Source organism: Pinus tabuliformis, chromosome 3_2 (assembly GCF_031772625.1).
Source record: "Pinus tabuliformis cultivar Carrire ecotype Pingquan chromosome 3_2, CPIR1, whole genome shotgun sequence".
NCBI lineage: Eukaryota > Viridiplantae > Streptophyta > Pinopsida > Pinales > Pinaceae > Pinus > Pinus tabuliformis.
Window position 1 is genome coordinate 358,019,018 of NC_142302.1, and position 15,182 is coordinate 358,034,199.

Consider the following 15,182-nt stretch of genomic DNA (forward strand, 5'->3'; position numbering starts at 1 on the left):
ATATCCATTACCTGAAGAAAGATTGTTTCAAAACCTGTCAAGAAGGAAATGAGTCAGCATCTAGATGTCTAAATCATTTCCTGATTTCTCCTTCCATGGATTGAACAAATAACCTAGTATAGATGTCATCAACCTCTATGTTCATATTATCAGTAAAATTGATAAATGTTGTGAAATGCTCTTTAATAGAGACTTTTCTTTCTCCATTAAAGCTTGGGAGATATTTTAAACAACCTTGAGTGAAATCACCCAATATTATAGGTTGTTGTAATGGTGTATACCTTGCTGCAACTAGATTTGCTACTCCAACTATTGGTTGTTTTTGTTGTTCAAAATTATGTTGTTGTACAAATTGTTACTAAAAATCTTGTTGAACCTCAAGTGCAATGGGATTGATGTGAATCTTTAGCTCTTTATCCCTTTCAATCAAAGTAAGAGTAATGGAATGAGAAAATAGTGAAAAGAGATCATCATGCTTAAAGTCGGTTGGTTTAGATTCAGGATTAGTAGGGGATAATTCTTCCAAGGCTTCAAGCTACTCAATGAGATAATCAATTTTCAAATGAACTCTTCTTTCAAGGAGAAAATAACACTAGGGGATATTTTGAGGAGTTGGATTTGGGGTTTATCTTCTAATTATTTAGGGAAAGTTACCAATTCTTGAGAAATACTTGAACTAGAAGCTTCTTAGATTTCCCTCAAATTTCTTTATGGAATAACATTTCTGGATCTTATAGTATACATATTTCCTTTGGATATGGATTACTACTCGTGAATTTTTACGAGATTATAAGATTCTTTAGTAGAGTTTTCCAGGTGAAAAATCTTATCCCACATGTTCCTTGTTCACCAACAAGGAATGGTATGAGTTATTTTCCCACGGAAAATTTCTCCATTACTTTTCTCCTTGGCAATGACGCCAATTTCATGTTGTATCCTACAGAAAATTCCTGGCTAGGGACTATCCTAAGGAACAAAAGTTTGATTTTGTAAATGATTGGATACGTATTGTATATAATCTTAGGGTTGTGGGACAATAGGTTTTAGATATATCAATCAAAAGGATTTTTATCAACCAAAACAAACACTTAAGTGTATGCAGGAATGTGTTGTGGAATAAGAAGTATAAATTGAAATATCTTTAATATGAAATAAAATGTCCAATATCCCAATGAAGAAGAAGACGTAAATAATATTGCAGATGTCAAATGAATTCATAAATAATAGCTACATGGAATACTTGACATACAAACTCAACAAGAATAGGTATGGTAGAAATAGATTTAATCTGCTAACAAATCCCTTTTGTTATTAAGATTGATGCAATTGATCTAAGGGAAAATTGACACCAAACTTTAGCCTTTCAAAGAGTGCTTCATAAAATGAATATTTTATAGATGCAAAAGGTAGTGATTCATAAGAAATAAATTCACAAGAACTACTAGAATAAACTACAAATAACTAAAAGAAGAATCTATTATTATTGATCCACTTCAAATATCATCCACACACACTTTTTCAAAGATAATAGAATTTAAGGTTTTCTCCAAATTTCCAACCCTTCACTGAGCCTCTTTCTTTCTTGTATGCAAAAATATTGCAACGGAAGTTTGTTGCAAATGCAACTTTTTAGGATCTAGTATACAAAATAACAAAGTGACTTTACAACATGAACTAAGAATCTAGCAAATATCTCGATCCCATTGCACTTGCTTAAGATATCAGAATATTCATAAATATTTTTTTTAGCTTGTACTAATCTTCTCCATTTGCATGATAAAACCATGATAGTGTTCTATAGGCAATATCCAGCTCAGTGTACTCCTAGCATTTAGGAGTAGTTCGAAAAGGATTTCTTACTTGGCAAAGAAGGCAAAAATGATTGATTAGTTTATATACTACAATTTATCCTTGCAACACTCCTTCTATGTCTTTAAACTTATCCACCTTGTTTCTTTCCCTTAGTAACCACTCTTTTTAGGCATCCAAAGTCAAAACATGATTTACATCTCAACAAGATGGGAGACCCAATTCTAGCAAAGCATTAAACCCGTTATTAAATGAATTTACATTTTTCTTTATCATCCTATACTTATCCAGGGATTTTTTAAGTAGATTTAATTTTGTTAGGACCTTGTTATCCTCCATTACAAGTGAAGTGCTCTCATGGACTCCTAAACCATGTAATTACTCCTCAGTTCTTGAATTACAAAAATTTCACAATTTTATTAGCCTTCTGAGGTTTATTTCCCAATTCATCTTGGGATTTCTAAATGGATACTTCTATATTGTATACCAAATCAAACTCATCACCCATAACTTCGAAAGAACACCACATCTTTGAAATCTCAGTGACAATTATGCCCACATAATTCTCCTTACTTTGGTCAAGGTTGTTGTGCCCACTAATTGATTTTGTAAATGTTGTTTTTACTATTGGAGTTTAACTTTAAGATATTCAAATTTTTTTATGGTAGAATTTCTATTAGCTACCTACTCCTTGATATTATAAATTTCTTCACTTTTCATTAAGACTAGTTTTCAATGGCTTTCAATTTCAACTTCCTTTAGAATTAAAGCTGACATTGTTTCAACCAACTTCTCAAATAAATCAACTAGTGTTGATGGTGTAGAATAAGATGATGGAAAAATATGTTCAATTATTTCTTTTGATAAGATTTATTTTTGTTTCTCATAATTTTCCACCTTTTTATTCAGCGTAATAATTAAATACAATAATGCTCATTCTCTTTTTACATTGCTTCCAATTCAAGTGTTTTGATGTTTACTATGCATTTCCTTATTTATATTTGAATGTTTATATCTCGAGACTGATTTAAGAATTGTAATGGAGATGTGTCCTTTGGGTCTACCCCCATCTTAATAATCCACTACTCTAGTTCACTTATCTTCATTTGTTTTTTCATGGTAGCAATTTTATGTTATTTTACTAATTTCATACCTTTGTCACCATATTATCTAATTTTGATGCATTCAAGGTACTGTTTCTTAAGCTTCTAAAAATCATCTCCAATTCTTTTTGCAAGTCCATTTTTTTGTGCACATCTATAACACACTTTTCTTCCCTATAATCTTCTCTAGTTTTGATTATTAGATCTTAGGGTTCTAAAATAACCATATTCAACTATCCATTTTCATAGTCTAGGGTAGACAATAGATCTTTTGAGATGATCCTAAAACTTGTCTCCACAATTTTGAGTAAGAATCCTACTTCATTTTAACATTCTTATTTTTTTATCTCCATAAATTGTGAGTAAATGTTATCTTGTCTCCCTCTAGTTGAAGGTGACATTGTTGAGGGTAAAGTTTCTTAGACAATAGAATCTATTGGAAAGAGTCCATAATTAAAGGTGGGCTCACTTGATGTAGCTTCCTTTGTTATTTGTGTTTATATTTCCATCTGTCCTTCTTATTTTGTTCTTGTTATTTTCACACACTTATCTCCATAAATTGCAAGTAAATGTTATCTTGTCTCCCTGCAGTTGAAGGTGACATTGTTGAAGGTAAAGCTTCTTAGATAAAAGAATCTATTGGCAAGAGCCCATAATTAAAGGTGGGCTCACTTGATTTAACTTCCTCTGCGATTTTTGTTTATACTTCCAGTTATCCTTCTTCTTTTGCTCTTGGTATTTTCATAGAATGTTGGTCTTCCTCTTATGTTTTAGGAATTGTCTAGAGAAATTGAGTAAAATTCACTTTAAATTTTTCTCCTTTTTTGAGGTGCTTCTAGGACAAGTAGTTTGGATGACTACTAACATTCTCATCTTTTCTACATACTCTTGCATTGTTCTATTCCTTCACTGTCCTATTTGATAGATTTTCAAATTATAATTTAGCCATATGAACATAAGGTGTTGATCCCTCTTTAGTTCATTTGTCTACTGAAATTTTAAATGGACCGTAGGGACATACTTATCCTTAAGGAAAATGCATTTTTAAGTCAAATTTTACGTTTTTTTAGTAGATTATATTGTATTATCGAATATATGTAGGAATTTTATTATATAATTCATTAGACATTTTTGTGAAGTCATGACCTAACTCCCCACTCTTCCTTTTTATAGACACAAACTTTGTAGGATAGTGTAAAGGATCCCTCTTTCATCCCCATTTCCTTAACAAATATTGTTTCAAAACCTATCAAGAAGGAATTGAATTAGCATATAGTTATATAAATCATTTCCTGATTTCTCCTTCCATGGATTGAACAAATAAGCTAATATATATGTCATCAACCTCTGTGTTCATATTATCAGTAAAATTGGGAAAAGCTACCAAATTATCTTTAATAGAGACTTCTCCTTCTCCATGAAACCTTGGTAGATATTTTAAATAACCTTGAGTGAAATCATTCAATATTATAGGTAGTTGTAATGGCGCATACCATGTGCATGGCCAAAGATACATTATATGGTGTGTGGAAGACAATGCTTTATGTTGGAACATAAAATTAATGTTTAAATTGTTACAATTGATGGTTGATAAAATCAACTGGAAGTGCATAGATCAATAATTATTATATGAATCAAATAAATGATTTATAACCAATTTTTTCCCCAATGGTCGACATTATAACCAATCCACAAGTGTGAGATGACTCTATCCAACTGTAGCTATCAAAATAACTCTTTACAAACAAAAAAATAAATCACAACAACAAATGTAAAGACAAGAAACGACTTCAAATTATCACATTATTCGAGAAACAATATGAATATTCAAGCATTTAATAGAGGTCCAATGATAAAAAAAAGTGTTAACTTATAAATAAAATGAGCATGATTGTTTGAAATTGAAGAGACATGAGACCAATGTCATATACTGATTCATTTTCATCCTCTACACATTTTTCCATCCCCTTCATTGTGCACACAAGTTGTATGCATAATAGGTGAAAAAATATTGAATAATCTAGTGTTTGGGTTGATTTCCATACAATTCAATGTTGGGGAATGCTAAATTGACCAAAAATCTTGTGCTACAAGGCTTAATGTAACCTGATGAAGGAGAACAAGTTGTATGGGCAGTTTAATTTATCCATATTAAACAAACTATTCTATGTATGTTCAATTGAGCACCACACAAACCACACACAATGAATGCATAAATGAAAGTTGAGTTAAATTATCAAAACACCCAAATTATGAAAGCCTTTAATGTCAACACTTTAGGTATAATGGATGGTGGGTATTTGTTTTCTTTTGGTGCTTTTCAAAATACTCATCTAGAATGAAATTTCGAAGAAACAGATAGAACCACTCTTTCTTATTTACCAATAAACAGTTAATTCAATCACAAGTAGTTGTATAAAAACAAAGAAGAGTTTCCACTAACTCTCTCACACATAGAGAAATGTCAAAACATTAAAAGCACAATCAACACCATATTTACCATGGAACCTAAAATGGGAAAACCAACTTCAAATGGTTGTTGAGCTTTTAATTGGAAAATCCTTTGATTATACTCTCCTCCACCAAAAGGTCATTTAAGAGTGAAAGTACAAAAATTCTTGGGAAGGACAATAAACATGACCTTTCATTTCCTTTTCCCCCATACTTTTATCTCTCTTTTTTTCCATTTATTTCCCAATTTTTTTACTCTTATATATCATTTACTTTCATTTTTACAATGACTGTAATACTTATCTAATCTAACTCTTAACATCCATTTTAAATAAAAATTACACACTTTACTTAGTAAATAGTACATTTATTTAATAAATAACGTAAACCTTACATCAAAACAATCAATACTATATAAATTGATTAATATTATTTAATTTCTAATAAACAAACATACATCTCAAGGTGTATAATATTTGTTGAAGATAATGGAGAATATTCCAGAATAGGTAGAGTTGGTTCATGTAGCCTCAGGATAGGAATTAGTTTCTATTTTTTAGGATGTTGTTCTAACTTCCCGAAAACCATGTATTCTATTTAATGTGTAATGTTGATGAACAATGTAGAGCGTTCTGCAGAGCCAGACTCTCTTGGTTCATACTCTCTTTCATAGAGCTGACCAGTGGGTTTTATTTTCCTTAATACAAACATTGCCATTTTTATCATGGTATCAGAGCGTCAGGGATGAGGAACCTGTACGCTGGCTGGTGGGTGGTTCTTTGAACCGAAATCGTCGCAAGTTTTGAGTGGATAGCTACGACGATAGCACTATTACACTTCTCGAATTTTTATTTTTCAATCGTAGTAGTTTTTCAGTGTACAACTATGACGATCTCAGAAAATTGGTGTATTTCTATGACCATCTCAGATATTGGGCATATATCTGTGACTAGTCTCAGAAAATTGGTGTATTTCTGCGACGATCTCTGATATTGGGCATATAGCTATGACGATCGTGTAAATCAAAGAAACTGCATGAGGGAGCCAAGAACAAGGTTGTAACTGTCAGAGAAGTTGAGTGGGGAAGCCAAGAACAAGGCTGTAGTTGACAATAGAAGGTTTTCTGGAGGCTAAGAAGAAAGCCACGATGATCTGCGCGTGTGTTGCAAGATCAAACAACAGTGATCTATCTCTGTCACAGATCTGGGGTAAATTTAACATCTTTTACCTGTCATTTTTTTTTTCTAAATCGCCAAGATGAATAACAACATATTTGAAGCATGCATGAACGAGCATAACAAGCTCGATGGTTCCAATTATGCAAATTGGAAGTTTAAGATGTCGACTCTGCCAGAAGTGCAGAGTGCTTGGATGATTGTGAATTGTTATATAAACCAAAAATTAATGCAGATGGAACTATAGAAAAACTGAAAGCTAGGTTGGTTGCAAAGGGGTACACACAAAAAGAAGGGATAGATTATGAAGAAACCCTCGCCCCTGTAGCTAAATTGAATACCATCAAAATGTTAATTGCTATAGCTACTAAGAAACATTGGATGATGCACCAACTAGATGTCAAGTATGCATTTTTGAATGGTGAACTGAAAGAAGAGGTTTATTTAGAGCAACCAGAACGGTTTTTCCAGAAGGGAAAAGAACATTTAGTCTGTAGGTTGAAGAAAGCACTTTATGGACTAAAACAAGCTGCCAGGTCATGGTATGAGAAAATTGATTCATTTTTTCTACAAGTTGGCTACAATAGAAGTAAGAATGACCCTGATCTTTACACCATGAAAGATGAACAAGTGTGCGTAGTGCTGATTTCATTATATGTAGATGATTTGATAATTACATGTGATGCTATATATCTAATTGATGAAATCAAGTAGCAAATGTCACAGATGTTTGAGATGAAGCATCTCGGTGAACTTAGATACTATTTAGGTCTCGAGATTTAGAGAGATTCAGGTCAAACATTTCTGTCTCAAGCAAAGTATGTCAAAGGCATGTTAGAAAATTTTAGAATGGATCAGTGTAAGCTGGCACAGGTACAAATGCAGCAGAACATCAAATTGCAGTGTGAGGATGGCTCAAAAGCGGCAGATGCAACACTTTACAGACAGCTAGTTGGGAGTCTGATCTACCTAACCACCACTAGACCTGATTTGGCTTATGCAGTCAACATGTTAAGCCAATATATGTCTAAGCCACTTGAAAGCCATCGGAATGCAGCGAAGAATGTTTTGAGGTATCTACAAGGTACTGTAGATTATGGAATTATTTACGCTGACTCTTCTGATGTTAGACTGACAGGATTTGCAAATTCAGATTGGGCAGGAAATGTAGATGATTGCAGATCTATAACAGGTTATGCATTCAGTCTTGGATCCGGGGTGATCACTTGGAGCAGCAAGAAGCAGAACACAGTCTCCTTGTCCTCAGCAAAAGCAGAGTATCAAGCCATGTGTGCAGCAACATGTGAGGCGGTTTGGTTGCGGAGACTTCTCCAGGATGTTCAGGAAGAACAGACAGTCGCAACAACAATCAAATGTGACAATCAAAGTTCAATCAAGCTGGCCAACAATCCGGTGTTTCACAAAAACACTAAACATATTGATACTCAATTCCATTTTGTTAAGGAGAAACTACAATCTAAAGAAATTCATCTGAAATATTGTAATACATGTGATAATGTTGCGGTCATTTTCACTAAGCCCCTTGGAAAAGTAAAATTTCAAATGTTTATGGAGATGTTAAGCATATATGTGAACCCATTCTCTATTAAGGGGGAGTGTTGAAGATAATGGAGAATATCCTAGAATAGGTAGAGTTGGTTCACATAGCCTCAAGATAGGAATTAATTTCTATTTCTTAGGATGCTATTCTAACTTCCCTAAAACTATGTATTCTATTTAATGTGTAATGTTGATAAACAATGTAGAGCATTCTACAGAGCTAGACTCTTCTAGTTTAGAGTGTCTTTCGTAGAGCTTACCAGTGGGTTTTATTTTCATTAATACAAACATTGCCATTTTTATCAATATTAAACTATATATTTCAAACCATATAATATTAAATGTGTAATGAATATGAATATCAATGTCAAAACATTCAAAACACTCAAAACATTATATTAAATGTCAAAACATTCAAAGTACAATGAACACTATATTTATAATGGAAACTAAAATGAGAAAACTAATTTCAAATGGTTGTTAAGCTTTTAATTGGACAATCTTTTGATTAAATGCTCTTGGCTCTTTATGCATACTCTCTTCCACCAAAAGGCCCCTTAATAGTGGAAATACAAAAAAGCTTAGAGATGACCATAAACTTGATCTTTCATTTACTTTTCCCATACTTTTCTCTCTTCCAATTATTTTTTCCATTAATATCTTTTTTTTTTACTCTTTGATATTATTTACTTTCATATTTACATTATCTTATCTAACTATTAACATCCCTTTTAAATTAAAATTACACATTTTATTTATATTTGTTTAATAAATAATATACACCTTAAATCAAAACAATCACTGCTATATAAAATGATTCATATTATTTAATTTGAAATAAAAATATTACACCTACAGCTATATAATATTAAACTATATATATTCCCAAACTACGTAGTATTAAATGTGTAATGAATATCAGTAACCCATTTTCTTATTTATTTATATATCTTATGCATTCCCACGAGCTAATCAAGGAAACATGCCATTTAGTATTGATAATTTAAATATATTTTTAGTAATTTTTTAATTATACTATCATATTGAATTCAAGCTTGTTCCCTTATGTGAGTGTTCCAGGTTTAGTTTATTACTTAAAAAAACAAGAAGTACACCAGCAATAACATATACCAACACATGAAATATGCGAAGTGCTTTCAATGATTTGAATAAAAAGAAGATTTTTGAGAGAGGAAAAGGAAACCCCACAGAAATGTCAATGCTCAGGCATCTGAGATGATGCGTGAAGACTTCATTTGTAGACGCGCCACCAGGGCGGGCACGCTCGTAGAGTTTGAGAAATAATTCTTTTGGGGCCGTGGATATCGAGATGGAGTTTGCCGTCAGAGAAGAGAGCGGGAAAATTTGCCAGGGCGAGACAAGACATGACGTGCCGGAGATAGATAGATACATATATTTACTCTCTGGCTGGCATCTACCGCACAGGGAAAATGAGACCCCACAGACGTACCAGCATTATCATGATCGTCACAGTGACCACCATGATCATGGGATGCAATGCAATCATGTATGCATGTATGTATACCATCAGTTAATCGTCAACAGGATGAAAGTGGAAATATCTCAGAGAAAGTGAGAATGGGATGTGGATGAATGGGCATTGATATGTGTGGAGATAGCGTACTTTTTCCCCTCCATCGGGATTCGCATCCATCTTCCACACCCTTTTTCAACATCGCTCGGCCTCGACAGCCTGTCCGACTGTCTCTCTTACCATTTTCATTTCTGCATCTGCCCGCAGTCCCGGATGGAGGAGCCGCGCTATGTATGTGTTTTGGGGGGAGATTAGAGATTATTACTACTCATTAAACTGAAGACCTCTTTCAAGGTCAGTGATGTTCTTCCTCTTCCTTTTATTTTTCATTTTAGCTTGCTTTCGTGGGGACTAGGGAACGACTGTGAATCTGTTGAAGTAGATCTGGTTTGTTTTTTTGTCTGCTTTGGTTTTGCGGTGTTACTTTGGGCCACCTACAATACGGATCGAGCAACTGGTTCAGGAAAGTTCCTCGTATTGTCATAGGCAGCCCCTTTGAATTTGTCCGGACCAGTTTTCAATTCATAGGCGAGAGTAGCGTTTGTTGCGAAGCTTCATAGAAAGGAGGAGGACTTTTACATTTGAGTACACGGCATGGACTATTTCATCCTATTCTACATATTTTTGTTTATTGATGCAGTCTCAGTCAAACCCTCTTTGTACACGGATCTCTCGAAATTTCTTGCAGGTTTTCGGCCATGAATTTCTTTCACGGCGTTTTGTTTCCTGTCTGCTCGCGCTAGATAAAGGGTTTGACGAGTCAATTACGCCATAACTAGAACGTGATGAATCTACCATACTGAGGGTTGAAATTCATGGACTATTATTACATGGAGAAGACGTTGAATATTTTGGGATGTAGGGTTATCTTGAAGGGTTAGGTTTTCTTTTTTTTTCTTTTTGTTTCAGAGATTGGAGTTTTTGACATTATATTTCTACGGCATTGCAGGAAATGTCTGATAGTTGAAGCCCCGGTAATGGGACTGCCGTGAACTTCATCAAATTTCGATTTCCTTGATACCATCTGTCAATTTCTATTTGTGTGTTTGGACAAGTGAAAACAACTGTTACATGACAAGTAGGTCGGTTGAGGTGCTTCCAATATAACGGGGTTTTTGTTTCACAAAAAACGGGACTCAATACAATTAGTGGGAGGATCAGTGGTTCTCAACCTATCTATGGCTGCCCACAAAATTCCTCCAAATGGCACTTTAGTTTCGTTGGATACTGAACCTAATCGCCAAGCACATTCCGGGGAGAATGCTTTCTCCGGAATTCAAGTGAACGGAGAAGTTCGCATTGACAAAGCTGAGCAATGTTTAACGACATTCAGAAATCCAGGTAGTTTTTCCGAATACAGACCTCGGAAAACTGATGGCAAAAGTGTCCTATGCGAAGGTTTCTCCATACGGTAGGTTTATCCATGGCCCTACAGTCTAGTCTGTGTGTGTTAATCCTATTGAAGTATTGAATTTTTCATTTGAATTTTAGCAATTGATTGTTCTTCTTTGCCCTTTAAATGCTGCGTTCATGATCTGGATATGCAGTGAGTATGTTGCAAAAGTTAGAAGTGTGGACATCAGGAAATGCTGGCCATTATCTGAAAGCTTACTCGAAGAAAGTCTCAGAGAAGGGCGAAACCCCACGCTTCCGCCTCTTGTCAGGCCTAATCACAGATGGTGGTCATGCTTCGATATGTGTGGGGAACATAAGCACTTTGGGGCATCGTTTGACAGGCGCGATACAGAAAATTACTCCCAGAATGTCACCCACATTGAAGAACAACACCTTATGGTTTCTCTAGAGACAGATCCAGACGTTGGTCCATGGATTTCTCAAGATGAACAGCTTAGGAAACTGCGCACAGTTCAAATCTCAACACAGGAGGACTTATTCCATATTCCTAGAAGCGAATATGCTATCAAAAATATAGAGAACAAAAATGAGATGGTAGGTAATTGTTTGGCCGAGGAACATGATCTGAACTTTATTGCTGCTTCATCTATTAAAGATGGCCAGTCGAAAATTGAAGCGCCAAAACGTACTTCTATGTCAGATGTTAATGCTGATCAGCTGGAAAGAATACATAAACGTGTAAAAGCAGATTTGAGTGATGGCAATCACGCTCAAGAAAAACCTTCTGTTATCAAAGATTTCCACAAACACACCGAGGTAAAAAGTTCTACGGTTCATTTAATGGAAAAGGAAGGTGATTTGCAGAATGATATAGGAAACTGCAAGAAAAAGGCCAAGGTAATGCGGGGCCCAGATGAACCAGTAGATCAGGCGCTAGACCAGTCAGTTTCCTTAGAGTGTGAGAGAAACAAAATCGATGAGCGGAATTCTGACACAGCGAAAATTGAGTCCCCTCGACAACACAATCTTGAGATTGGTATTACTGAGGGTTCTGGAGTCAAAATATGCCCAGTTTGTAGAACATTCACTTCAGCGACCATCACCGCTGTGAATGCTCACATGGACAATTGCCTTGCCCAGGTATCTAAGACAGAGAAAGGGACAACACAGAAACAAAAGTCAAGGGCACGAAAGAAGCGGTCAATAGTTGATATTTGTGCAGCTGCTCCGCCTGTTAAAGCTAGTATGGAATATCTAGACAATTACCAGATGGATGGGCAGACGATTGAGTCCGATTGCTCAGATGGCATTGAAGTTAGTTCCGACCAGGTCACTGACAATGGCACGCTGAATGAAGTCATGACCTCAATTCAAACAGTTTCTGAAACTGCAACTCCCGAAAAGTCAATAACCTTTAAGTGCAAGAGGAAGCAGCCAGTTGGAGCACATTATTTGATTGGAACTGGAAAACCTACCACTGGAGATGGACAAGGGGAGTCCCTAGAAATGAAGAGGAGAAGACAACGACTCGGTATAATAACCTGCGGTTCAGGTTCTAGGATTTGAAGGTATGTTTCATTCCACGGTCATCTTGGCTCTATGCTCTATTTTACGTTATTTATAGTTCCTATTTTATTTGTGGATCTTCCTATTTGATTATATCAATGGATTTTATTGATGCTTTTCAAAAAAACAAATTAATGAGTTTAAGTATACTATTACATTAAAATTTATATATGTTCTATATATATTAGTAAAATTTCAAATTATTATTTTTTTTGGTGGTTTTAAGGTAGATTTCAAAGTGAGAACCTGGCCAAAGCTTTGATATCATGTTAAGTTTTCTATTACACAAAACTTATAAGCATTAGTAAACTTCCAAACCATTATCATTACTTTTTGAGTAGTCCCAATTAGATCTCAAAATAGCTCAATTCCCTAATAAACTGAGTGTAAAAATCCAGCAAATGAAAACTTAAAAACAAAGAAAAAAAAAAATCATTATTCTCTATTAAATGAGGCATTTAGCCTAATTGCAAGGAATTCGGTTTCCAATGTAACATGCCCCCATAAGGTCCAAGCCTCAATTTTCTCAATTGCCTATCTTGTAAATATTGCAGAGAAATAAGCATTGGTTCCATAATTAATAAACATCACAATGATTTGTTCTTTGGCACTAAAGAACCTTGTGTAGGTTGTTACATTCAACTTTAGAGATAGCAGAAACAAACGTGAACAAGGATAATCGTGAAAATTGAAATTAAACACAAAGAAGGATAATAAGGTCTGTCTAGATAGTTGAAAACAGTTGTCAAGTGCAACTAGATATCCTCGCTATATCAGTAAATGCGGGACATCTGTTCATATAAGCCAAAGGTGGAAGTTGAACGTTTTCGGATTCTTGTGAAAGTCAAGGCAATGAACAGTTGATTATCGAGGTATATGAGTTTAATGCTTCATATAAAACCCACGCATCTTTATAATCTGGAGTTTCCATACCAGCTGGGTTAGCTTATACCAATCACAACTGAGACAAATATTTTTCCAAAGGCTTGAATGTGAAACAAATATTTTACCAAAAACTTTAATTTCAGTTGAATTAATTATTAGTAATACTTTATCAAAAAATTCGGATTGAATTGAATTGCTATTGATGTGCAGAGAAGACCACAATACTTTAACAGAAGTATGAATTTGAATTGAATTGATATTAATATTCACGAGCATACAGTGATGAATGCGACTGCCAAAATGGCCCAGTTACGAAGTATATACACGAGTGCCTAAAGCAACTCCAGCTAAACTGATAACCGGAAACTTGTTGACCAGTAATTTAACCTATCCATACAATTTCAACACGGAAGAATTCCTTCTGGGCATCTTTTAGATTGCCATTCTGAACCAAAATGAGTCCTGTACGCCTCCTTTATCTAAATTATATGTAGTATCGTGATCGATAATTCAGCATAGTAACTAGCGCCAGCTCCACATTCCCTGATTTGGGAAGAAGTCAAAACGGTTTTTCCAGGGGATGAAGACAGCACATCACAGCTATAGCTCCGAATTCATTCAAGGGCGTTGATTTCTAATTTTAAAAATTTCCTTCAAACATGTGAAGCTTTGGTCTGATCATTAGTAGGAAGCAAAGTTGAATCTTCATAACAGCTGACCTCACCTAATACGGATCTTCGGTTCACTTCTAGAAGAGCAGGATAATTCATTTTTCCTATTACAAACCAAGAGATATCTATATTATCAACCGCGAAAGTGAAAACTTGGGCAAAGTGTTCCTATGCGTCAGTTATAATGCAAACATGTCTTTCATGGAATTTGAAACCATGTGTAATACATGTCTTTCATGGAATTTGAAACCATGTGTAATAGGATAACCTCTCATTAGGTAATTACTCGGTTTGCAAAAAAAACACAAAATAGAAATAAAATATTATCATTGACTACTCATTCTTCACACTAAAAAACATAACACAGATAAAATACTGTCATAATATCAAAGTGACCTAAAAAACATAACACAGATAAAATACTGTCATAATATCAAAGTGACCTAAAAAACATAACACAGATAAAATACTGTCATAATATCAAAGTGACCTAAAAAAACATAACACAGAAATAAAATACTGTCATAATATCAAAGTGACCTAAACCCCTAGATCCACGGTATGAAGAAGGATTTCCTTAAAGGACCTTGCAACAGCAAGATATAAAATATTATCATCAACTATTCATTCTTCCCACTAAGAAACATAACACAGAAATAAAATATTATCATAATATGAAAATGACCTAAACCCCTCCACAATATGAAGAAGGGTTTCTTTGAAGGACCTTGCAACAGCAAGAAGGGTTTCTTTGGAAGGAACTTGAAACAGTGGCTTAAACACTCGGTAGAGAGAAAGATGAGCATTGGTGTCAAATAACATATGAGGTGTATTTTAACTGAATCAATTTAGGTTCTATATTAAAATAGAAAACGAAACAGCTGTATAAGTCATCCATCCTTGGTAAATTCCAAAAATACGTCCTAAAATCTAAGGCCAATCTCCTAAACCTCTAAAAGGTTAACAATTCATAATCTAAAAGGTTAGCAATTCATACTTGCATAGGGTTTAATAAAAAGAAAGCATTTCTCTTTTAGCAATTCATACTTGC

The 15,182-nt window shown here is 34.5% G+C and overlaps 1 protein-coding gene across 1 annotated transcript; it reads left to right on the forward strand.

Moving 5' to 3' along the window:
* Positions 1-9,764: 9,764 nt before the first annotated feature.
* On the forward strand, positions 9,765-12,575 carry LOC149180935 (uncharacterized). Its single transcript, XM_089414038.1, has 3 exons — positions 9,765-9,947; positions 10,603-11,064; positions 11,201-12,575. Exons 2-3 carry the CDS (start codon positions 10,832-10,834, stop codon positions 12,573-12,575), a joined length of 1,608 nt encoding a protein of 535 aa, XP_089270164.1. The 5' UTR covers positions 9,765-9,947; positions 10,603-10,831.
* The last annotated feature ends 2,607 nt before the right edge of the window (positions 12,576-15,182 follow it).

Excerpts from the sequence above, each read along its gene's own strand:
- LOC149180935 (XM_089414038.1), top strand. The coding sequence starts at position 10,832 with ATGGCTGCCCACAAAATTCCTCCAAATGGCACTTTAGTTTCGTTGGAT. Across the intron at positions 11,065-11,200 it reads TGCGAAGGTTTCTCCATACG|TGAGTATGTTGCAAAAGTTA; the intron begins GTAGGTTTATCC and ends CTGGATATGCAG.